This window comes from Xiphophorus hellerii, chromosome 1 (assembly GCF_003331165.1).
Source record: "Xiphophorus hellerii strain 12219 chromosome 1, Xiphophorus_hellerii-4.1, whole genome shotgun sequence".
NCBI lineage: Eukaryota > Metazoa > Chordata > Actinopteri > Cyprinodontiformes > Poeciliidae > Xiphophorus > Xiphophorus hellerii.
The window spans coordinates 29,911,998-29,938,811 of record NC_045672.1 but is presented as its reverse complement, the minus strand read 5'-3'; the positions used below and the strand labels follow the sequence as shown (position 1 = coordinate 29,938,811).

General features: G+C 36.1%; 1 protein-coding gene across 1 annotated transcript in view; it reads left to right on the top strand.

Moving 5' to 3' along the window:
- spryd3 (SPRY domain containing 3) overlaps window positions 1–26,814 on the top strand; it is a 49,715-nt gene that overhangs the window by 980 nt on the left and 21,921 nt on the right. The window contains exons 2-7 of the mRNA XM_032559592.1: window positions 220–347; window positions 2,072–2,147; window positions 5,540–5,664; window positions 7,426–7,561; window positions 8,749–8,937; window positions 24,682–24,831. Of these exons, the coding sequence (XP_032415483.1) occupies window positions 220–347; window positions 2,072–2,147; window positions 5,540–5,664; window positions 7,426–7,561; window positions 8,749–8,937; window positions 24,682–24,831 (804 nt within the window). The remainder of the gene's footprint in view (window positions 1–219; window positions 348–2,071; window positions 2,148–5,539; window positions 5,665–7,425; window positions 7,562–8,748; window positions 8,938–24,681; window positions 24,832–26,814) is intronic.

The following is a 26,814-nucleotide window of genomic DNA, read 5'->3' as shown; positions in this document are numbered from 1 at the left end:
CTACAGATAATTAGACTCCACTACTATTCAGACAGGTTCAAAGTTATTACTTTATAATCAAATGTCCAGACTTTTATTGAAATGCTGAAAAAAATCTAGAAATTTGAACCTGGAAAATTATGGAATAATATTGAGAAATATGAACCTCGTTGATATATCGAAGCTAGCTTCCTGACAGATTGTTTTTCTCTTCTTTTTTCCACTTTGGTCTTCATTCAGATGGATGACATCAATGTTTTACACCACAGATGCCTTCTCAATTTGAGGCGTAGAATTCGAGACATAGGAGATGGTCACCCAGCACAGGATCGATGCATGAGGTTGCAGAAGGATGGGGACACACTTAGGTCAGCCTCCCTGTCAAGATTTAATCATATTATATTCATGGTCATTTATCCTCTCTTCTTAATGAACATTAATGATAGCCATTTTCATAAACGTCAGAAAGTTAAATGTTTTGATGATCAAAATTCATTTCAAGAAACATTTAAAACAAGCTGACCTTATTTGGCCTATCAAAAGTATACACTACTCTACCCATTTGGTCATGTTTAAGGAATTACTTTTTCCAAACTTTGGAGCCCATATTTTTACAAAAGATGGAGGCCATTGGCTGGACCTATAATTTTATTGCTTTGCATTGGTAAATAAAACTGAAACCCTTTTTGAAGGATTGTGTAGTTTTCCTTGAGCGTCCAAACATGGTGGGACAAAAAATAAACAAGAGAAACATAACACTTTTGGAAAGAGATCAGAAGGAACTGGCTGAATCTTCTGACTCCCATGTGTTCCTCCTTTTCTTCCTAAGGTTTATTTTATTTTATCCTGGTGCCACTGCAATTATTGTAAAATTATAAATCTTAGAAGTTGCTGCTTTTCAACTTTTATTTTAAATCTTAGTAAAACACCGTTTCTATAAAGTTTTCTAACAAAAAAAACTTTTGTAGAAAAAGTGTAAAAGTTAGTTGCACTAACCCTAAAGCACTAATCATAAACATTAGTTTTGCTAATGCTAGCGCAATACAAACATGGTATTTAGTGGAAGCTAACGCTGAAGCGCTAATTACCACCACAGTGATAATCTCCAGCTGTCAGACACAACATGTGTTAAAACGCCCTCAACAGGATCAAATATGTCACTGCAGACCTATCTGTACGGTTGCACTTCAGGAAGCGATTCTTTGGAACAGATCAAAAGTTGTTGAGTTTTGCTAACACTGTCACTAATTTTGCCTAATTGACAACGGTAGGCCTACGGACAGAAATTACGCAGGACATCAGTAGATTTTAGACTGCTGTGCATTCTGGGTACAGAATAGACGTTATTTGCTTCACTGCAGGATGGGTGGAGAATGTAAGGAGAGGAACAGTCTTCACCCACTTCAAAATAAGAGCATAAACATAAACGAATTCCTAAATGCTGGAACCAAAACTTCAACGCAGATGTTAAACTTTATTCAATTGAAATAAATTAACGCTTTAGAACGCATTTGGAAAAATTTACCTAGGGAAAGCTAAGAGGACAATGTTTTGTCAAAGTTATCAAAATTGCTTAATTGCTAAACAAAAACATTGGAACAAACGGCTGGTTATAAGTCTGAAGGAGTCTGCTGCAAACAGTAACAATGACTATAAAATGAATAAAAACTCCTGTTTTAATAATTGTGTTTTATTTTTAAATCTTGTTGAAACACACCTTTCATGAATTTCTCTTAAAAAATAAACTCCAGCAGTCTCCAAAGGTTTCTGATTTGAGTGTCTGAGGATCCTAAGAAGCTCTGAAATAGAAAAGTGGAAGTTTTATTCTGTATTGCCATAATGTAATATTTGTTTACAAGTTAAAATCAACAACAGTAGACAAGTAAATCCTAATATGCAAAAGAAATGCTTCAAGCAGACTGTGAAAAATATGTTTTTGGCTATTATCCTGGTGAATAATGGCTAGATCTATTTCTCATTACATCTGTCTACCATGTTGGTGAATATACTTCGATCAAGGGTTTTCAGTGAGCTGATGTTTAGCTCAAACAGAAACTGGGCCTATTGTTAACCTGTAATTTCCTCTCTGTAGTTACCAAGGGAACTCCGAGGAAGTGGGTTGCTATGTGGCTGGCCATCCTTTATCAAAGGGAAATTGCTACTTTGAGGTGAGGCATCTTGACGTGTTGCGACTGAGCTGCCAGATGTGAACTGATCACTTTAGTTTATATTTAATTTGCTGTAACTCCAATTGATGCATGGTATGGTGAGCCACATTCCCCACACCATCATCCCTGGTTATGCCCAGGAATGCTTTTCCATCCAACCAGCAATTTTAATCATTACAGTCCAATTTTTGGCATTTTTTCCCCAGCTTTATATTAAATTTAAAGTAGCCCCCCAGGAGTTTAAGCTCACCATTGAAAAACCACTACCCCAAATTAGGTATGGGTAAGTGTGAGATTTATGTTTTATTGTAATTTGCTTAGTTAAAATTACTCATGCACACGCTCACTGGCCATTTCGTGGCTAAAAATGCATCTCATGTAATGTCTGAAATTTCTGGAGCATCATAGGAAACCCTGACTGGATCGACCTCCATTAACCCTGATGTGAACTTCAAGTTAAGCCAAAACGAGATCTATGTCTAGCCCTGAAACTGAAATCGGTTCTGTTACAGATAGGGATGCAAGTTATTGATTAATAAGTTAATCGAAAGTTGATCAATTAATCCACTAGATTATTATTACTCAAAAACCTGAGTTTATTTTTGTACGAAGAGGCCCGACCGTCCTATATTTTCATAATATGCTGAATAATAATAATAAGAAAACATTACATTTTTTTTTTTTTCTTTTTTTTTTCTCCGAAGAGTTTTTGCGGCGCTAGTGGCTCGTATTTTTTAGACAGTAGGCAGACAGGAAGGAGGGTGAGGAGAGGGGGAAGACATGCGGCAAAGGTCGTCGGGACCGGGAGTCGAACCCGCGACGTCCGCGTCGAGGACTAAGGCCTCCAAACGTGGGGCGTGCTAGCGACATTATAAGTTAGTCCATTAGAACTAATGTAATCTCATAAACCATTAATCGACGATTAATCGTAAGTTCATTAATTATTTGCATCCCTGTAATGTTTGGGTAAGAGAAAAGAAAAACTATTTACATTGACTGTGGATTCTTTAACTTAAAATAGAGCTGAAGTTGGCTCAGTAGTGGTAGTTGGACCAGTCGGGTAACTCATGACTGGACATTGTGCATCTTTTCTACACACTGCTCTTATTATGTCACATTTAACCTTTTTGTAGATTAAATATATGTCAAATTTCCCCTCAATAACGATGATAACAAACGACTGTCTCATTTTGAGCTTCGTGGATCTCCCTGACATTTAGAACAAGTAGATTTTACCTGGGTCGTAACCCAGAGGTTGTGCTACATTATTCTCTGTTCTGTGACGCACATGCTGTCAGTTTCCAAGATATCTCTGAAATTTGGGAGCATTTATTTTGCTAAAGGTCAGACTTCTGTCGACATATGCGTCACTGCTTCCCTCATTTCTCCTTGTTTTGCTTTCACAAGGAATCCGTTTCACCCCGGCTGTCAGTACTCCTCTGGTTTTTTCAGGTCTTCAGGCTTTGATTCCTGCTGAACAGCTGCTCCATTTCGCTTGCTTTAATAGGTTTTTTTCTGCCCTCATTTTAACCTAATGGCACATTACCAGCAAATTCCTGCACCGTATGTGATTGATTTTATGTTTTTGTGACTTTTATTTAAATCATACGAACAAAGGAAATGTTATGACAGTGTGCCGAATACTTTCTAGAAAGTGCCAAACTGAAAATAAAGAATTGAAGACAGAAAAGGTCCAAACATGTGATACATTTTTGAGATATTTTCCATGAAACCAAGGTTTCTCTCAAGGTGAACATGTGATATTAGTGTTTGGCTGTAAATCTGGGTAGCTGATTGTTAATGTTGTTACTAGTGAAATTAGCTTAGATACAAAAACCACCAAACCTTTTGGCCCATGGTTTAGATATGTAAAAAACTTCAAACTCTTTGTTTGTTTTCCTAGAAAGTTTGGTTTGTTTGAGGTGTGAATGCACAATCAAACCAAAAAAGAGAACTCTGGTCTGCCAAACCTCAGTCTTGTTTCGGTTCAAGTGAACGCTGGTGCGATTCCAATGCATATTTGAACGTTAAGCGGACTGGAGACTGCTCCAAAAGCAGGAAATAGGTATTCTGGGTAAATACAAGCAAAACAAACGTGCTAGCCTAGCGCTAGCAGGAGAAATGGTATGTGGTCTTTACCAAAGAAAAAGAAAAATCCTATGACTGACACCACTCCAGTTTTGTTTTCATTTTGTGAATGAAGTTGCACTCAGTGTCTTCTTCAGAGGTTTTTGTGTCATTTCTTTCAGTAGTTCTTGGTGCAGTGCCCCTACAGGCGAGAAGGAAACAGGCTTTTCAATTAGTTTGGATTGTTTAACACAGTGCAGTGTGAAAGTGATTCGCAGCAGCTTAAAAGGTAGATAATGTTGGAGTTTTGTTCCCTATTGAACCAAGTCTACGGGGCTAACAGGTGTGAAAACACCCAGAGGACGAGTGAGAAACAGAGAAAGTCAGCCAAATGGAGACTTCATGATCCCAAGATGCCACTTTTTTGTTTAGCTTATTTTGGATCTCACTGACTTTTAGATTAAAGTTGTAACACAAAATTGTTGGGTTTTCTTTACATTTGACCATCAGAAAGCCATGATATTAGTCACATAGAAAGTGTGAAGGTGAGAAGGTGTGACCTTTGAGCTTTATTTAAGTACTATAGATCTGTCAGGAATGGGCCAAAATTTCAGCAATCTACTAGACTAAGAAACTTGTTGAAAACAAGAAGTTTTGAAAACAATTGACACAGTGTAAAAGGTATTTCTACCATTTTTATGGAAATTGTTATGATGTAGAACTAAAACAAATAATCGTATTAATCATGATTAATCAATTCTTGAAATAACTATCAGCTAATTCAATAATTGATTAATTGTTAACTGGAGTATGTAAAAACTACTAATAAGCATATTTTGCTACTTAATTGTTAATCAGTTAATCCTAGATGAATTGATATTAAGTCAAGCAGAAAGGCCTGAACGTTTCATACGTTAATATTAGAAGTAATTTTTTTGCTGCAGATGAATCTTTTGCTACAAATGATCAAGCGGACACTAAAGGAATTCTGTGTTATTGCATTTTAGGCAATGAAATGTTCATTTTCTTATTTAAAAGTGGAATTTAATTTGTTTATTTGCATCTTTTTATGCATTATTAATATTGAATAAAAAATGCTTAAATGAGCAAATTTCTTTATCCGATTAATCAATAACTAAAATAAAATCCTTGCAGCTCTATTCTAATGTTGTACCAATGGAAATAGTTTGAGAAAGACAGAAGAGAACGGGTTTTGTGTCTTATTTGTATGTAAATATCAGTTTCCAACTGTTTGTAAGCAAACCTGAATTGTGTTTGTGGAATAAATTACCTTTAATTAGTGTAAATGTTTTGTGCATCTGTAGGTAACAATAGTGGACACAGGAGTGAGGGGAACCATCGCGGTGGGCCTGGTGCCTAAATTCTACAGGCTGGACCACCAGCCTGGCTGGCTGCCATACTCTGTAGCTTACCATGCTGACAACGGCAAGTAAGTCGACCACAGATCTCCTTACCCAGTGGAGAAGCATTTGGTTCCTGCATCAGCTTAGACAAACTCATTTTCCTGCTGTACATCCACAAAAATACACCAGTAATCCTTCAGCGCTTTGACGCTGTCATTCTAAACCGATGTCTCTTAATTATTTTCTGTCATGCCTCCCCAAGGGATCATAAATTGCAATACTGTTTAGAATCTCATAATATTTAATGGTTTCTCTGTACAATCCACTGGCACCAGCATTATATGACCTGATTATTAAAACAGATTAATAAATTGAACAACTTGAATAACTTAATGTCTAAGTTGTTGCAGATTGATTTATTGTTCTAAGTCAATCAATCAAGTGTATTTGTGTAGCACATTTCAGCAACAAGTGCTTTACATCATGAAAACATAAAAATACAAAATTATAAAAAATATAGTCAACAACTGAATCATTATATTTTGTCAAGTGTTATCGTTACACATCAAAATGTTGATTGTTTCATTTATAACGTTTTAAAAAGCAATTTCCAAGTTCAGTTTTTAACTCCATTAGTAACATTTAATCAAAACTACTCAGTCTGTGTGATTTTAAAGAGAAAAAGTGCAAGTAAAACTTTTTAAAATTGTAAGCCATTGTAACTTATGAGCTTCTTATGCTTCTTCTTTTTCAGAAGGCAAATAGTTTTTTATTTTTCATTTTTTGTGCAAAATGTCCAACAATATTGCATGTTGGAAGAGATTAAATATTTTGCATTCACCGTAAATAGGTCTAGGGCCGGACTAAGAGTGTTTTTTTGTTTGTTCATAGTACGAGAATAAAATTGTAATTTTATGAGAACTCTACACAAAACTGTGTTAAAATGAGGAATACTGATACACATTTTGTGCCATGATAGTTGGTATTGGTTTTACAACAAAATAAATACTTAATCTTTTAACACATAAGGATTAAGTTATTATCTCTAGCAGGATTGTTTAAATGGTTGAGTCAATTTCGAGGAAAGAACCATAGACTTGATGCAGATTCATTCTTTGTCACAAATGATCAAGAGCTCGCTAAAGAAATGCCTTGCTGTTGGTTTTTAGGCAAGAACAAAAGTTTATTTTCTTATTTTAAAAAGGAATTGAATTGTTTATTTGCATCTTTTATTGGATTTTGTATATTGTATAAACAGGTAGAAGTGGTTAAATGAAAAATCTGCAGTATGTGCCAGTATTTTTTGTCATAATCGATTACTGCAATAATTGTCAGTTGCAGCTCTAGTGTTTTCTCCTTCTGTTGGATGCAGACTAGTTTCATGATCCTGTTTGACCCCACAGAGACTAAACCTCTGTGGCCCACCAGCTGTTTGCAGTTTGAGGTGCTTTACAGTTTATTAGAGAGCTTAGTCAGATTCGTGATGTCAGCAGAGTTCAGTTGTGTAGAACTGGAAACTAAGCTTGTTTTTCTGACACAGACAGCTGTAGGGTGAAAAGCAGCTCCTTGTAATGATCTATGAGCAGTCTGTCCAGACGAGACAGGGGACATTGACTCATGACGGATCCTCCACATGCAACAGAAGATTATAGGAATACAGATGAAAGAGTACCTGATTGTTTTAAAACCTCCTTATCAGTCTGGCTCTGAACCCTCAATTATTTGCCGGGCTTCCTTGTTTGTTTTTGTTTTTTCTTTGTCAGCTTTTACATGTAAAATGAGAACCAGAATTAGTTATCAGTTCTGTTATTAACCAGATTTATTTATTTAATGTGTTTGTCTTACAGGTTGTATAATGGTAACCCTGTTGGAAAGCAGTTTGGGCCAAAATGCGCTCGTGGTGACCGCATTGGCTGCGGCATACACTCGGAAAACACAGAAGCTGGTCTTACTACTGTCTTCTTCACCAAAAATGGCAGAGAGGTGAGTGTTCCCCAAGGCTTTCAGTGTTTGCAATGTGTGCATGAAACAAATGAACATTAAATATTACTAAATTATACTGTCTTGGTATAAGTAAACGCATTAAAGAGACGGTTCTATCTATTTTAGCTTATACCAACTATATTTTAAAGGAGAATCTAGATTCTTTACTCTTATCTTCCTGATTTTGTTAGATTATTTTCACAGCTGCCATTTTTGATCCACTTTAATCCGACTCTAGTTTGTTTGCCTAAAAAGTCACATTCGTTGAGGCGTAATCAAACTCTGATGCGAACCAAAAATGTGAACTCTACAAACATAGATCTGGATTCAGTTGAAGTGAACTCTGATGCAGTTTGAATGTTTATGTGAGTGGAAAATGGACTGGAGATTCCTCCGAAAGCAGGACATGAACAATAGTGCAGGGCATTCTGGGTAAATACAACCAAAACAAACACTAGCGTGTTCTAGCGCTAGTGGGAGAAATGTCTTGTGGCTTTGGGTCAAAGACAACAGAGAAATTGTACAACCACTAATATCTGATGCTACTCCATTTTGGTTTATATTTCATGGAAAAGAGGTTTTTGTGGAATTTCCTTCAGTGGTTCTTGGTACAGCGCCACCACTGGTGAGGAGGGGAACAGATTTTTCAAAAGTTTGGTTTGATTGACAGTGCAGTGTGGAAGTGAACCGCAGCAACTGAAAATGTAATAAATGCTGCAATTTTGTTTCCAAATCGAACTGAATCTATCGGACTAACAGGTGTGAAAACACCAAATATATTCTTATTCTTTAAAAAAAATAAGAATATACATAGAGAGAGAAAGAAAGATGGTAAGGGACAGACAGCGAGATAGGAGGTACTTTTGGTTTAGAAATGTTTTCCCTTCATAAATGTATATTATCTCATTTAATTTTTGAAATAGAATTAAAATATGTATTTAATATCACAGAATAAGATGTATTTTACAATAAAGTCAAATAATATTAAAATAAAATCACAATATTAATAATAAAGCCAGACAATATAAATGCTAGACAATTAAAATGAGAATTAATTTCAAAGAAGACATTTAATGCTTAATTTTCTAAAATAAAAAAGTAATAAATACACACTTTTGTTATACACCTGTTGTTTTTATTTATTTATCAGATATTTTTTAAGTTTACTTCCTGTATATCTTGTCTAGGTGGGTTCAATAGAGGTTCCTGTGTCGTCTGAGGGCCTTTACCCAGCTGTAGGTATGCACTCCATGGGGGAGGAGGTGAAGGTTGACCTGCGGGCGGAGTGGCTCTTAGAGGAGGATGATACCATGATGATGGTTGACAGCCATGAAGATGACTGGGGACGACTCCATGACGTCAGAGTCAGCGGCATGGTAAGAAACAGAAAACGCCTTCGGTTGGACTTCCTTTATTTATTTATGGATTTTAATAATTTCTGTCCAGCAGTGTGGCTCTGAATAATTATTGTCTAATTGTCAAAAGATTTACTTTCACAAATGGAGCATTACTCCACTATAGTGCTCCATTTGATGCATAGATAAAAGTCCTAGACCTTTTATTCTGAGTCATTAACAAGTTATTTGACTAAATTAATCACATTTAATCACAGAGTTTAGTAATTGAAATTAATTCTGACTTTAATCTCAGAAATCTGACATTTTCTGAGAAAAAAGGTCAGAATTCTGAGAAAAATACATATTTGTGAAATTAAAGTCAAAATTCTAAAATTAAAGTCAGAATTCTGAAAAAAAGCCAGAGTTCGGAGGGAAAAAAATTATAATTCAGAAACTAAAGTCAGAATTTTGAGAAAAATGTAAAAATTCTGAAATTAAAGTCAGAATTATGAGAAAAGTTAGAACTGTGAAAAAATAAGATAAAAATCTGAGAGAAACAGGTAAGAAGTCTGAAGAAAAGCCAGAATTCTGAAAAAAGTCAGTGTTCTTACATTTGTCAGAATTCTGAGAAAGAATTCAAAATTCTGAAATTAGTCAGAATTCTGAGAAAAAAATGTAAATTCTGGAAAAAAGGGTAATAAACAATATTTACTGAAACAAATGAACTTTAAGCAAATAAATAGCAGCAATGAATTGTGAAGTAAATTTTTAAAAATGAGTAAAATGATACTCATGTTTTGTGTATATAAAAAAACTGTTTTTATATACAACAAAAATGACCTGTATGCTGAACAGCTGCAACATTACAATCCTGCTTTAAAATATTACATGAGTGTCATCACATTTTTAAAATAGCAACAGATTTATTTAGCTGTATAAAAACAAACTTTGTGTCTTATGTAGTCATGATCTTGGTTGTGCTGAAATCAACTTGTCACCATTCAAGTTCACTATTATAATGTTTGCAAACAATCTGACTTAAAAGCCAATTTATTATATTGTTTGGGTTTATGTGGATATTGATCAGATCATAATGTTTATTTGATGTTGTGCACAAGAAACTGTATTTATTGTATATAATTTTAAATATTTTCATATATTGGAAGTCTTGGTCTTTATTGCCGTTTAACTGGCCACATAGTTTGTTTTAAAGATGAAAAATACCTACGAATAAATTTTTGTTCAAATGTAAAAAGAATTATGGGACATATTTGTATAAACATTATCTGCTTTTTAGTTTTAGCACTGTAGTTTTGCTAATAATTGTATATTCAGGCTAAATACGTGAACATATTATCATAACACTACTCAGGTAAGGTTTTATCTGGGAAAAAAAGCCCTAAGGTATGTTTGTCAAGCTTTTTTAAGTTGAATATAAATTCAAAATTATTCCAAATAGGATTAAAGGAGCACAGTCTCTTCCCCGCTGTAGATTTCATTAAGTATTTTTGCTTTGTTGTGTTCTTAGGGACCATGGAAACATTTCCCCATTTTGATTTGCGCGTGTGCATGCAGCACTTTTCCAGCCTTTGTGGTTTCTGTGGAATTACCGATCTGTCGTTTTGTTGCAGTAGATGCTTTGCACCTCTAAAGCTCCTCCTGTGATTTCACCCGCAGCGCCTCTTTAATCTTTGGCCTAAACCGTGGAAGAGTTTTTACACGTTCCTGTTTATGTAATCGCTGTTCCGTATAATGGCCATCTTTACAAATTAAGAAACGGGGAGCAAGTTGACGGGAAGATAAATAGCAAATCTGACTGGTATGCTTTTGATGAGGCATCACTGACAAGTTTAAAGGCACAAAAAGCACAGAGTAAAGTAGTGATGGTAGTGACTTGTCTACAGCTAAGTCTTTGCTTTTGTGAACAGTTTACATTATGATACAGAGGATGGACGCTCCTTTTTGGAGCCAAAATTCATCTGCATTGTTGCCAAACATCTCTTCCCACACTCAAAAACACCAAATCTTACCAATTACTTTTGGTGTAATTTCTTCACTTGAAATAAGACAAAACTAACGTACAAGTTCAACAAGATGTTAACCTTTGCAACTATGTCACTTAATCATTCGAGGCGCCATGATTAACCTCAGAAGTGAGGGATGGGAGTATTGAACATAGCGTCTGAAATAGTTTTCCCAAGTTGTTTTTTCTAGTTTATTCATGACTTCTACTTCTTTGAGTCAAGCTAATTTGTTTGTGAACGTAACACACCTGGTTGGGACTCATAGACGGCGGTGTTTACAGAAGTTGCAAATAGCTAGTTTAGAAACCGACCCGTACCTCCTCTCTACTGATGTGTTGATCAAATTACCGACTTTGCCTGAATTCACACCACATGATTTATATTGTTATGTCATAAACGGTGTTTCCTCTCAAACTGGGGCAGCCTTAAAAACGTACAAAAGACAAGATGCTAACCAGTTTTTTTCATACATGCTAGGCTACATGATGGTGCAGCATTATCTCCATGGTTACCAATGGCTAGATGCATACTTTCTCCATAATCAGATATTTGATATCTTTCTAAGCATACTTACTTATAAAGTACACCGTGTTCCAAATTATTATGCAAATTGGATGTAAGTGTCATAAAGATTAATTTTTTTTGTTGTGCTATTAAATTTATAGATGGTTTTGTGTGTCAGGGCTCTTTGAATCACTATGATTAATTTCAGAGAGCTGGTTGATTAGTTTGTCTGGTGAGCTCAATTAAAAGAAATCTACTTAAGAAGGATGTTCCACATTATTAAGCAGGCCACAGGTTTCAAGCAATATGGGAAAGAGAAAGGATCTCTGCTGATGAAAATCATCAGATAGTGTAGTGCCGTATGACAAAATATGAAAACATTAGATATTTAATGTAAACTGAAGCGTTATCGTACCGTGAAGAGATTTGTGGCTGATTCAGAACAAAGATGGGTTTGTGTAGATAAAGGCATAATGAGGAAGGTTTCTGTTAGACAAATTCATCGGATTAAGAGAGCAGCTGTTAAAATGTCCTTACAAAGCAGCAAACAGTTATTTGAAGCTGCTGGTGCCTCTGGAACCTCAAGGTGGAGGATCCTCCAGAGGCTTGCGGTGCATGAAGCTACTATTCGACCCCTAACCAGAGCTCACAAGCAGAAACGGTCTCAGTGGGCCCAGCTGTACTTGAAGATTAATTTTCAAACAGACTTGTTCACTGATGACTGCTGTGTAACCCTGGATGGTCCAGATGGACGCAGTAGTGGATTGGTGGTGGATGGCCACCACGTCCCAGCACAGCTGTGACGTCAGCAAGGAGGTGGTGGAGTCATGCTGTGGGCCGAAATCATGGGGGGAGAGAGAGAGCTGGTCGGCCCCTTCAGAGTACCCTGAAGATGTGAAAATGACCTCAGCAAAGTATCTGGACTTTCTGACTGATCACTTTCTTTCATGGTTCAAAAAGAAGAGCCGCACCTTCAGTAGTAAAATCATCTTCATGTATGACAATGCACCATCTCATGCTGCAAGGAATATACTGTGTCATTGGCTGCTATAGGGATAAAAGGGGAGAAACTCATGGTGTGGTCACCATCCTCCTCTGACCTCTGACCTCAACCCTATTGAGAACCTTTGGAGTTTCCTGAAGCAGAAGATCTGAGGGTGGAATGCAGTTCATATCAAAACAGCAGCTCTGGGAAGGTTTTCTGACATCCTGCAGAGAAATTCAAGCAGAAACTTTCCACAAACTCACAAGTTCAATGGATGCAAGAATTGTGCTGTGATATCAAAGAAGGGGTAACATGTTAACATGTAACTCGGTCTGTTAAGATGTTTTTGATTGAAATAGCTTTTGATTTTAGTACATCTGACCACTTAATGCTGCACATTCAAAGAGTGACCGTTTGCAGTTCTTTATAATCCATAAAATGTTTAGAAAATCTGCTGTGCATAATAATTTGGATCAGTGCATTTTGAGTTTTTAATTTTGAAAAAAATACTGTTGTCATGAGGAGCTTTGTAAAATTTGATTTGTACTGTAATAGTTCATGACTTGAAAATTATACTGACCATCATTTTCATTGACCATTTAAGAAAATCTGGGAAAATATCACTTGCATAATAATTTGGAACACAATGTAGATGAATATTGGTCTTCTTGCCTTATAAATAATGTTTGCTGCAAATCCATGATTTCTATCCATCGCTGCCGTAACTTTCCTCATTAAAAGTTATAAAATAAAATGACAAGTCTTGATCTGTTTGTGCAGCCGGCCGCGCAGCACCTTATGACCATTTGTAAAGTGAAATCAATTAAATAGAAGCGACATTAGGTTACAGTTCCTGAGACCGTGACGTCTCATGCAAATGGTCAGTAGGAGTTTGCTTTAAGTCAATTATTCCTTAACATTGATGAAAAAGTTCTAGTTCCATTGGCAGATCATTTCACTTATAACAGGACATTTTCCCCATTTTATAAGTGAAATAATCTGCCAATAGAACTAGAACTTTTTCATCAAATTAAGGAAGTATTCATGTAAAACAAGCTTCTATGTACTTCATCTGGATTTGATGCAGAAGATGTAACCTTTTGTGTTCACTATAAACTGTCCTCCAATTCTGCTCTTCCGTTCTATTTTGTTCCTTAAAAATTGGTCATATTTGAGCTTTACCATGGTCGAGCTAGGGTTTCATCAGTCGAGTCAGAATTGTCCATGTTCACATTTTAATGCGTCGAAAAGTAGATTTTTTTCTATGTACTTCATTACAGCTGTGAGCTTTAAGTTCACTGCATTCTTAATGTTTATATGTACATATATTCTCTTTGTACAACAAATTAATAAAAAATAGTGGATTTTCATTAATCCCACATTGCTGTGACGAATGATCCAGCTAAATGCAACTATTGTAATTTTAAAGTTAATGAAAGTTGATGAAAAATAACTCGATCACAAAAACTTAATTTGCACTGTGTTTCCAGCTCTGCCACAAAATGACCTTTCAGTAATCTCATTGAGCTCAGGGGGCAGACGCTAACGACAACAGGGCAGCTGGTACCACTCTGTCATTCTGACTGAATTAGTTGAGCAGAACGGCTGCTTAACATCATTCTACTTCATCTCTGCATCAAAAAGATCCTACAGACAAGAAAACTGCTGCTTTTATTCCCAATTTAAAATTATTATTGAAATATGTTTGACTTTCCATTTTTTTTCTTTCTTCTTCCAATAAAACAACTGTAATAATTCTTAATGAATCCAGTTAATTACTTGTAGACAAACTCTTTAGCTTTGACTGAAAATTGTTTTGGATTTATGTGGATTAAATGAAATGGATGTAAAAGAAAGAGAAAAATAAAATCAGCAGCGTGGTGGGGTACAAACTTAAAAAGGAAAGAGAGAGATAAGAATAGAGGAGAAACAATGATATGGAATAAAAGAAAACACTCTTAAATCTGCTTCTAGACCTGCAGAAAGAGTAAAAACAGACCCAAGAAACCACTTTTAGCAAGATATTTTCCTCATATTATAACTTAATTTATCTGCCAATGGAACAAGTACTTTTGCATTAATATTGAGGAATTATTTACTTAAAACAAGCACCCATTTCTTGCTGAAAAGTTACTTTTAAGAAGTTTGTCTTATTTCAAGTGTATTAAGAAATTTTTTCTAGGTACTAGACTAAAATTACTTGGTAAGATTTTGTGTTTTTGTAGTGATAAAATTTTAAATTCCAATGAACATTTAACACTGGATCTGGAAGACATTTAAAATATCCTAAATAAATAAACAAAACAACAGAAATAACAAATAAAATGAATTATGAAGTCAAAACAAAATTATCTTTTAAAAAACCTTATTGAGACCAATGTTTTTGGTAGAAAAAATTATAAATCATGCAAATGGAAATTGAGTTTGTTTTGTTTTATCATGTGATTTATTGATTTATTGCTTATTACAACAGGCCACATGTTATAGCAAATGTACTGGGTGCAGTTGATGGGGAAATTCCATTATTGAGTTGAGTCCAGTGAAGAATGCCTTTACCTGGAAATCCCCAGTTATATGATAAGCAAAACCAAGTAATAATTAAACTTTTATCAAATCATCTTAAAATCATTAATATGTCATCATACACTCTATGAAAATCATAGCTCAAATAATCATAATGTCAAAAGTTTGACCCAAAGCAGTTCCTTTTGCCTTAAACTGTTAGAAAATGCAACTAGCCGTCTATAAAAACTCTTCACCTGACCTTGTGTACTAAAAGACTTCTAGACAGACAGAAAACACATAAATTAAAAGCCTCCATTATTCCACTTCTTTTCTAACAATGGAGGCCTCTCCCACTTCTCAAACCTTTGACTGATCTGTTTGGTTTAGGTTTTAAAGCTTCTTAGAGTTTACCACCAATCAATTAAGTGTAACCTTGAATGTGATCGGCCTCCTTCGTTTCTTTAAGTTTACTCCTGCACACATGGATCCATGTATTTGTTTTCTATCTTCATCATGACTGCTCAAGACAAAGGTCTCCTATGCAAACACGGCCTGTGTGTTTGGTCATAGTCCACCTGAATGAGACTCTTTCAGCTCGCCACCCTGTGTGCTATTTCACTGTTTCTCTTGAGAGGAGATATTTAGCTGGCGTTCCACTGCGTACGTGCGGCTCACTGCGAACACGAGCCTGCAGTCCCTCCGCCTCCTGTTGTCACAGCAGTCTCCCTGCCCACCAACTTAATCCCGTCAGCTGCGGATGAGTGGGCCGATAAGTAAAGTGGACGCCACCTGAGGCTGCAGTTGTCAGTTTCCCCAATCGTCCTTTTTGAGCATCCGTTCGTCTCTGTGACTCCCTTACGCCTGGGAGTGAAAAGTCTTGGCGTTCATTTCGTTGTCTAGGAGATCGTCTGGTCTCTCATGAAAGGAGGAGATGTATGGATAATACAGCAGGGTCTTCACCAGCGCATCAGCTGATCCACCGACACCATCATCCATCCTTCGTTCCTTCTGTGTCTTTCCTTTCATCCTTATTTTTTTCATTTGTTTGTTTTTCTTTCCTACAATTCTCTTTTTTCTTCCTTTCTTCCTAACTTCTGCTACTTCCTTTTATCTTTGCATCCCCTTTCTTTCTTTCTTTCTTTCTTCCTAACATTCCTATTTTTCCTTCCTTTATAACCTCCATTCCTTCCTTCCCTCCTTGCACCCATTTTCTTCATCCTTTCTTTCCTTGCATTCTTCTTTACTTCCTTCTTTCTTAACTTGCTTCTTTGCTTCATTCCTTCATCCTTTCTTTCCTTCTTTCCTGACATTCTTGTTTCCTGTCTTTTTTCTTACCATTTTTTCTTTGTTCCTTCCTCTGTTCCTTCCTTCCCTTCATTCTTTTCTTTCTTATATTGTCAAAATCAGTTAGACGGTTTCCATCGTTCCTTCCTTCTTTCCCTTCCCCTTTCTCTCCATCTTTCCTTCTACATCACACATCTCATATTGTGGCACATCTCAGGTCTTCTAGCTTTCAGGAACCATTTAGACTCAAACACAGACAAAAAACATTCTTCAGCTGCATCAGTATAAAAACTGAAGTCGAGTCAAAAGTTATCTTCTAACGACAGCGTGGTGCAATCCCAATATTGACCAATCTAGTCTCCCAAGTCTCTCTTCGAATACCTTTTGAGCAGAGGTAAGTAGAGAACCCAAAGATTTTTGACATTTTGAGTTCTACTAGACCCCAAACTACTACCTCTATCACCAGTAGAAACCTCATTAATGTTGTCAAGCTATAAGTACTCAGGCAGTGATTTTCTGTTTCCCACAGGAGCTGTATTTACAGTATATTATGTCATTGCTTTGTTGTGGCATCAACCTGCACCTCTCCATCAGTAACAACATGAAAGTTATCAGCATCATTTTTGACATGGTAGCTGTCGTTCTAATGTAATGGGTGCTATGTGTCGAGACATGAACGCGGGACCTCTATGTATGTCCTGCGGTGTTTGGCACCGGTGCTGGCAGCGGCTCTTTGGGTTCTGTGGGTTAAGGCGTGGTTCTCGTGTGGCATGTTCCAGCGCATCCTGGAGATTATTTATTGTATTGAGATGCGGTTAGCTTGGAGGGTGGATTCGGTGTTATTTGCAAGTTTGTCATGTTCTTCTAACGTGTCATGAATAGTTTTTTTCAGTTGCAACCCATTAGAGAAAATTTACGGCTTGTTTCCACTGTTTTAAGTCAATTCTTGTTCTGATTAAGTTGTCAAAGGTTTGATTATGCCTACTTTCCCTCCCATTAGACTGAGTTCAGGTATTTTACGAGACACTGCTACATATTCCATCAAATTTTCTTGGTGCCTCTGATTATTTTCTTGAGCTGCCCTTTGAGGCTTGATTTGACTAAGCATTGCAGTAAAGTTTGATTTATGAAAGACTCACCTCTGCAACTTGCTGGGCAGTCACTGTTTAACTTGTTCTGGCAAAGGAGATTCACTGGCTGATGACATCTCATACTCCACTGAAGCTACTACAAAAAAGTTTTTGTAAAACTGCATGCCAATGATTCCAAATTCTTATAATCTAATCTAAATTTTTGGATTATGTCAGAACAACTAATAAAGAACAGAAATATTTTGTTTAATTTGTGCACAACTGACAAGTGAAAGAAATAAATTGTTTGTAAACCTCAGAACATTTTAGATTCTTGGATTTAAAACTGTGGCACAGTTACCAGTCAGCTACCTGTTGTGCTACTCACACAGTATTTTAGAAATGATGATTTGTAAGGTAAATATTACTTTAATTGTGCAGCATAGGACGAGTGAATCAGGAACAACTATCGGTGGCTACTTGAGCTGTGTTAAATTACTTATGATGTTTAAACTTGGATTTGAGAAGGATGTTGGACCAAACATAACCTTATTTGAGTTTAAAGTTTGTAAAGCAGAGAAATTTGCTAATTGATTTCTTCAGTAGCCAAGCTAACTGGTTTTGGCAATGTTATATGACCAGGAGTCCTGACAGTTTTCCTGATAGATAGGGAAAAGTCCTTCTGTTAATCTGATTCCCTTTGCATGTATTAACAAATTACAGTACTGCAACCCTGTTCTGCCTACACTTGTCTTTCTTTATCCCATTGCACAGTCTGTCATCTGGAGGTATTCCCTTGTATTCATAGTCAGCACTGTGGTGGAAGTTCCAGTTTCAAATCTTCACTTTGTTTGCTTTCCAGTCTCTCCTACACAGGTGATTGTGAGCTATGTTTCCACAGAGGTGTGTGGAGATTAACCTTGTTTTATAACGGTCTTGGCATTGATCACCTAAAAATTCACTGACTATGCTGCATAGTTAAAGAGGTAGTAGAAAAAAAATCACACGTGGCTTTTGTATTTACAAAACTTTAAAGTAAATTGGAATGGATGCATTGCCTATTAATTTATTTTAGTCTCTATTAATGTGAATGCTTAACATCTCTGGGGTTTTATTAATACATATTAATCGAAAAGTATAAAAAACAGGATGAGATTTTGACAATAACATTGTATCTTCAAAAATGTAATAGAGCTTGGTGAGACAGTGAAGTCGTTGTTGAATTGTTTACCTTATTGTAGCTCCTTAAACAACGTGAAAGGAGTTGTTACACAACGTAACTTTTATGTCTTTATTTCTAGAGCCACATATTGTGTATGTTTGAATAATGACCGCATTCGTGGAATGCGGGAATCTGTAACTGCAGTTTTAGGAAACGAGGCATCATCACACCATGTGTGAATAGTCATTGTGATTTAAGTAGACAGTTACAATTTTCACTGTGGTTTTTAAACTAAACCAAAGCTGCCTGTGAACAGGTAAAATCTGTAAATGCTTGAGACACCCTCTAGAAACTCTAATCTACCACCTTTGAAAGATCTAAGACCAAATATCCTTTAATTAGCATTAACTCAATGGAAACTTGAGCATTACCTCAGAAGCTAATATCTAAAGTCTGGGGTTGGGATTCAGCCAATCAGCACAAAGGAAAATAAATGGCGCTTCTAAATTAGCTATTTTTCAGATGCCAGTCATTAGTGTCTCTAGTAGCATTGCATATTTGTATTTCAGCTTCCTAAACTCTTTGGAATATTTTAGATGAGCTCTTCAAAAAAAAATTTTTAATTGGGAGATTTTCCACAAATAATTTAAAGTTATGTTCCACATAAAAATACTGAACTGTGAATATACTGGGGTCCACTCTCGGATAAGTCAGCCTTAATTTGCATTTTGGATGTTTGATGCTTAATTATATTCATAGAAACAACTCTTCTTTGCTGCAGTTTCTTAAAGTTTTGAATCTTCTCTCAGTAACAACTGCCATTAAAGACTTTTTCCCAAGATAAACTAATAACACATACACAACCAGAAATAAAACCCGTTTTGCTTTTTACTGGATATTCTAGTCAGCCTGAAAGTCGGTCATTTCAAGTCACCTTCTGGTTTAATTTTAGAGCATCCCTGAAGCTGTCTTGCAGTAATTACTTGCATTTAGTAATGTTTCTATTAACATTTATGAATCCTTGTTTTATCATTGCAGTTTTTCTTTAAAATGTAGTTGTCAAAATACAGATGATCAAATTATCTTTTAGGATTTACTGACTTTTTTCCCATGACTTTTAATTATAACCAAAACATTTTTTGTCTTTTGGAGTGCCATGTACAGTAAATGCACCAACAATAGAAATCAATAAAAAATATTACTTGCTGCTTAAGCAAAAGGTTTTGTTTAAGTGAAATCTGTGCAAAGGAGAATATGTCTCCTAATTTTAGTTTGGCCTTCCTTTAAGACTTTATAGTTAACTTTTATTTAGAGGAAACCAGCAGGACCACTCTCTGGGTGTTGCATCTGTCTCCCAGGTAGCAGCTCAACAAAACAAGGTCTTGCACATTACCATCACGATTCTCACCTGTCAAAATTAAAGGAGCGAGACGGCAATAGAAAAAGAGAGGGAGCGAGATTGTTGGCTATACCAGCGAGGCATGCTTCGCTCAAGGCTACATCTCTCTTTCAGCTCGCTGGTCTCGCTCTCTGTTACTCAGCAGCAAGAAGTAAAGAAGAAAGGTGTGACTAACAGCTCACCACACTGAAACTCTTTCCTCCTCTCCCTAAAGAAAAGCAGTTGTCCAGGCATGAAAGTACAGCGGGTTAAGGAGACACAAGGGTACACACGAAAGGGCAGTCTGCAACAAAAAAAGCACAGGATAATGTTGAAACCTGTTTTGGCTCTGGGGAATGTGAAAAGATTAAATTTTTGTGCAGAGAAAATGATTAAAACATGATATTGTGAAACCTAGTTGGTTGCTGTTTTTTTTGTTTTTCTTCCATCTTTATTATGATATATTTAAAAAAAAGAGAATAAAATTCCTAATTCCTAAGATCTCTTTTTGTCCAAAAAAGCAAATGCATTAATGCGCATAAATGATCTATTTTACTTTGTTGACATTTTGTTTGTATCGTTTTTGCACCCAGGGAGACAAGTTGTGGCCAATAGAGTTATGTTACTGTAGCCGAAGGCATTATTATTATCATCATTATAAGGCGTAATTATCCTATAAGGCCAAGTCACTTTACTGTATATGTATTTTCTGCATAAGCTGGGATCATTTAAATGTCAAGGTTCTCTAACTGGTTTCCCCTTAGGGCTCAAATCATGTCAGAATATTTGTATGAAACATTTTGGTTTAAAAAAAAAACGTGCAGCTAAGTAGGATAAATTTAAAAATGTAGAAAATACTCAGGTGTATGTGCATAAAACAGACTATTTAAAAGAAATTAGAAAAACTACAAGGATGTTAACATTTATTGAGTTTGTTTGGAGCAGTGATGGTTATAAATAATCAAGTCTGCTGGGAGGAATGATCTTCTGTAACCTTTGTTCACCAAGGATGGAGCAGTGAAGGAGCTCTCCATTATGCCGACTAGCGTCAGAGGATTTGAGAAAGGAAAGACCAAAGCTGGCTCATGCCAGACTATAACCTCATTAAACCAGGTCACAGTGCTCCAAGTAACTTGTTTTATTGCTTTTAGCGGTGCAGCTGCATTACGCATCTCCTCCTGCTGCGGATATAATTAAAAGGAAGCAGCTGAAATGAGCCGTCCATGATCTTCACAGCACTAAATACAGTGCCATGATGACCAGGCTCTTTGCCAAGAAAGATGCACCTGAGCTGGGCTTCCCAGCTGGAAGAAGCACACACGCCTCTAATTTGCACAGATAAGCTGGTTGCTGGGAGACAGAGTGCAAGTTGTGAGTTTTTAATGTGGCGTTTAAATGCTAAATATATCTTGTGTTGTATTCAGTGATGAGAAGTGTAAAGAGGATCTTGTAAGATTAAAAATGTAATCTTATCAGAGTTGCAGTGACTCACAAATAACTACTTCAGGCTTCAGAGCCTTGGTTTGATCAGCTCACTTTAGTGAAAATCACATTTTGAATTTTGTGCGCATGATTCCTTTAACTATGTGATATGTACATTTCACTGTCCCATGTTAAAACTTTTGGTTTTGCACTTAAAAGTCTGCAGCGTTTTGCTCAAGGCCATTATTGTTTATTAATAATGCATTTCTAGCCAGTTTTTCAAAATAAAAGAAGCAGAATAACACATTTTATTCTAATGGAGACTAGTCAAGGACCTTAAAATGACTTGGTGTGGATGTAGCTGTCAAATGACCAGATTGGTATTATGAAAGGAGCCTAAACATTTGGGATACCCCAAGGTTTAATCCTGGGACTCCTACTATTTAATATAGTCCTTTTGGCTGAGGTTATAAGAAGTAATACGATTAGTTACCATAACAGATGATATACAGCCTACATTGCAATGTTACCATGTGACACTGAACCCATCCAAGCACTGAACAGATGTTTAAAACAAATCAGTGTTTAGGGATGCTAAACCTTTATCCAAAACTGAAGTTATGTTTATTTATCACCTAAAGAGGAACAATCAAGATTCATTTAGTACAACTTGAAGCCAGAGTTCAGGCCCAAAATCTGATGGACTCTGACCTGAACCTTCAGAGTCACATAAAGATAGTTACAAAGTCAGCCTTCTAACACCTGAAGAACATTAATGGGATTAAAGACTAATGTCTCCAAGGTTGTATCATCCTTCCAGAACCAAACATGGAGACACGGCATTCAGTTTGTAAGCTCCACTACTCCACAATAAACTTCCAGCTGAAACACTGAGGCTAAAAACACACCTGTTTAGAGCTGCTTTTGATTCATAATAACTGGAACATTTATCTATATATTTGATGATTTAAAAATGGCATTTGACAAAATGTAACGATTATTGCTTACTTTGTAATTGTTGGCTGTATTATGTTTTTATGGTGTAAAGCAATTTGAAATGTGCTGTACAATAAACTTAAAGTAAAAATACAATTACTGTAGAGGAAGAAAGAAAACAACAAAACGACAATGGATATTTATCGTAATATGTTTAAAAACAAGATCGTAGCCAAATATGTTGAAAATGTGAAGATTTATACACGATTCCTACCAGGAGATATGCGATCCGGACTCACATTTGCCTGTAAACAGCAATGGGATTTCTTATATTGTGAAGGTTTGGAGAGACCAACCATGATTATGTTTGTACAATGAGAAAACGTTTCTTTTAGGGTGGTTTAACTGATGCTGATACTTACAATTACTTAGCAAAGATTGCACAACAGAAGGAAGTTGTTTTTTCTCAGTAAAGGTTTTGTCAAACATGGGACTTCTTTAACCTAGATGATTAAACTTTTCCCATGGGGTGTGTCCATTAAGTGTCTGGCTAGTGGCAAGCACTCCCAGGTGGGGTTGCACACTCAGAAAGACAAAGGTGTAATATACCGGCGATTTTGTCCACCCCCTATCTCATCTGTCATCTCAGCCTTTCACCAGGGGCTGTTTTCATTTCTGGGTACTCACTCTCAAATACCGATGTTGAATGGAAACATTTCTCAGCCTAAAGGCTTTGTGGTTGCTCAGCTGCCCTCCTGCTCATCCAAATCCTCACATCTATAATAAAATAGATTAAAATAGCCTGGAAAGTAGCAGTATTATGATATACATCCCTGTCCGTACTTGTAGGTAAGTCACCGTGGGCGTTTTGGTGGGGATTTTACTGGGTTTGGACGCTTCAATTTATCACAGTGCCCACTCATTTAAGAAGCACCTGCAAAAGCTAGCTGTGTGGGTAAATCCTCTGTGTGAGTCTGGTTCCCTTGGAGGAGGTAAGTCATAAAGTTCAAGTTTGATCAGGTGTGTTTTCCATTTAACCTGAACTCAGAGAATGAGCTGAATCTTAGGGATAGTCCTGTGTTCAAAACAAGGGAAAAAATTATTCTTATTGCCATCACCACCTGGCTGCCTTGCCCTTTTGTTTCACCTGACACAATGCCATTGGAAAATAACACTCCTACTACCTTAAGTTGCTTTTGACGATGTAACACACTCTATTTGTTTAGCAAATAAGCCTGATATCTTGGGGAAAATTTGATACCTGGGATGCCTGATACCTGGGAAATATTTGGAGATGTTGACAAACGAACATACTAACAATTCTGCAGACCACACACATCCTGGACACAAATTGTTTACATTTTAACCTCCAGGTTAAAGTGCTACAGAGCTCGTTTTGCAGAAACCAGCCACCACAGAAAGCTTTAAAAAGGGAAATATTTGGTGCAAAAACACAAAATCTTACCAAGTATTTTTGGTCTAGTTTCTAGTATAGGTAACTTGGTACATGTAAAATAAGATAAAATTAATGGTAACACTTTATTTCGCAGGGTGTGAATAAGACTGTCATGACACAGTCATAAACATGACATAACACCTGTCATGAACATGAATAAGTCTTCATGAACATTTATGACTGTTGTTCTTAAAGTGTCATTTGGTAAATCATGACACTTTTAATACAAAGTTGACATTATTCAAAATGTCTTTGTTATGACAACTTGACATTAACCAAGAAATCATGATCTGACATGAATTTGTTATAAAAGTATTACTGATTAAACTTTAGCTTTAATAACATAAAGCTACATAATTTTTAAAGTTTTATCAGTAATACTTTTATAACAAATTTATGTCAGATTATGATTTCTTGGTTAATGTCAAGTTGTCATAACAAAGACATTTTTAACCCACCACCCATCAAATAAAGTGTTACCAAATTAACTTAAACGTAACTTTTAAAAAATAAATACATCTGCCAGTGAAAAAATAAATGTTTCCCATATTATAAGTTAAGATATCTTGTTCCACTGGCACATTATTTCACTAATAACTAGTGTGTTTCCATAAATGTGAAGGAATGTTTTACTTAAAACAAGCTAACAATAATAAAGTTTAGTGTCAAATTTCATCACATTTTCCCCAGGTTTTAAATGAAATAATCTGCTAATGGCACTGGAACTATTTATTGAATATTAAGTAATTATTGAATTAAAACAAGTTCCTATATCTTGCTGAAAGGTTATCTGAAAGCTAGTTTTGTCTTATTTGAAATGTATCAAGATATTTGCTCCAGAAACTAGACCAAAAATACTTTTTAAGTTTTTGTGTTTTTGCAGTGCACAATCCTTGTAAATGAAAACTTACAATCTCCAGAACAAGACCTTGTTTCTTGTTACTGAACTGGAAACACAGTAAATAATAACAACCTTTGTCGTATTAAACGGGTGCACCTGACTATGGAAAAATGAATAAAACCTAATTTTTTCCTTTTCTCTGCGAATCTCTCACAGCTCCTGGAATATGTTGGCAAAGGAAAGAGCATCATGGACGTTGGTTTGGCTCAGGCCCGCCAGCCGCTCACCACCCGCTGCCACTACTATGAAGTGGAGATAGTTGATGCTGGGGAGAAGTGCTACATCGCCTTGGGCTTGGCAAGAAGGGTGAGCTGTCAAAGTAAATGCTTGGATAACTTCAGACACACCTGTGCTTAGATGGGTACTCTCCGTACTCTCCTTGTCTTTAGCATTTGGCCTTATTTCTACTTAGTGCAATAGAGTGAAAACAGTGTAGCTCAGCAGAGGTTAGTTATGTAGATTTCTTCTTCCAACACTATAAACTCCTCCTCAGACTACGTTGTAGGAAATTTCTGCTTTCCATTTCGGGGAAATGGAAAGCATTTCTCTCCTTTCACATAAATAAAAAGCTGATTTGATGGAGACAAGATGTTGATCATAAAACCTTTTGCACTTCGGGATCAAATCAGCACATTGAAAACACTCATAAAGCCTTATTCCTTATTTAAGTTAGTTTCTTTTTATAACTGCAAAATAATTTCAAATATTCTAATAAACAATCAGAAAAGGACAAATTATAGGTGGGATGTAGGATTGAAGATGTTTACCTTAAAAAGAAAGCCACACAATTTCCTTACTTATTTGGTTGAATATTTTGTTGATCTTCACTGCAAAGACACAAAAGTTTTTTTAGTTCAAATATCTGAGTATACTTGAACTAAGACAAAACTAATTTAAAAGTAACTTTTCAGCAATATATATTGCTTTAAGTAAATGATTTCTTAATGTTGTTTTAACAAAAATACTAGATTATTTTACTTGTAGCACAGGAAAAATGTCTTGTTTTAAGCGAAACAATTTGCTGAAGGAACTGGTACTTTCAACCAATATTAAGAAACTTTTGACTTAAAACGAGCTCATATTTCTTGCTGGGAAGTTGCTTGTAATTTAGTTTTGTCTTATTTCAAGGACATAAGACAAAAATAGACAAAAATACTTGGTAAGATTTTTCTGTGCAAAAATGACTGACAACACTTGAGGTCTGATGAGACAGAAATTGAACTCTTCGGTGTGACTGCCAGGTGCGGTAAAGAGCTACTTCACTGCATGCACATTGATATGCTTGTTTTTTTTTTTTAAATCAAAACCACCAAGACAACTACCCTTACTACCCAAAAGCATTATGCTGCCACCACCATGCTTCACTGTAGAGATGGCATTGACTTGGTGATGAACTGTGCCTGGTTTATCAAACTTTTTATCTTATAGATAATTAAATTAAACTAGATGAGTGCTTCTTATTAAAATATCCAGAATGTTGTAAAAAAAAAAAAACATGCAGAAATATCTCGAGACCTGAGTCTCTATAAATCTCGACTGAAAGTACTTACTTTTAAAGTGAAGAATGCTTAGAAGCTGATAACCCAGAAAAACAAACAGTGCCAATAGCAAACAGTGATGTGAATAAGCAGCCACTTGAATTAAAGGAACAGTTCACTCTTTCTTAGAAGTCAGACCAGACATATTTGTGTTTGACTCAAAGTCAAAGCCGCGTAATTTCTACGAAGTTACCCAATTAATCACAGAAATGTCGCTTTTTGTCATGTTCACAAATAACTTCTTTGTTCTTTGAAAGCTAAACACACACATTCACTCCTTGTATTTTAATGTTTACTTTAGGTTACCTGCAGCCATACCTTTGAGCTAAGAGCTCAGCACTATTTTACTTTATTAATTCTCGTGGTTCTTTTCCTGCTGCATCTGGCTCCTATTATAAAGCCATCGAGGAAAAGTGGCGTGAAAGTCGCAAAACGGTTTCCAGGTTTTCCATGTAATCCGTTTCACACAGCAAGCAAACAATACAGGCTGGAATATTAACACAAATCACTTTCCATTTAACCAGGAACTCCCTGCCGCTGTTTCTGCTGGACATATTGACTTAAGGCTTTTTCCCCCTTTTTTTATTTTGCTGGTTAACTTTCTGAATAGACGTGGCCAGCTCAGCCTTTGGAAATATTGCAACACAAGTTGACAGATAAATTTGTATCACACATTCACGCAGGACTCAGAGCAAGCTCCAAATGATCCAGATTTTCCTACCCGTTCGCCCCCACCCCTCACACCATTATC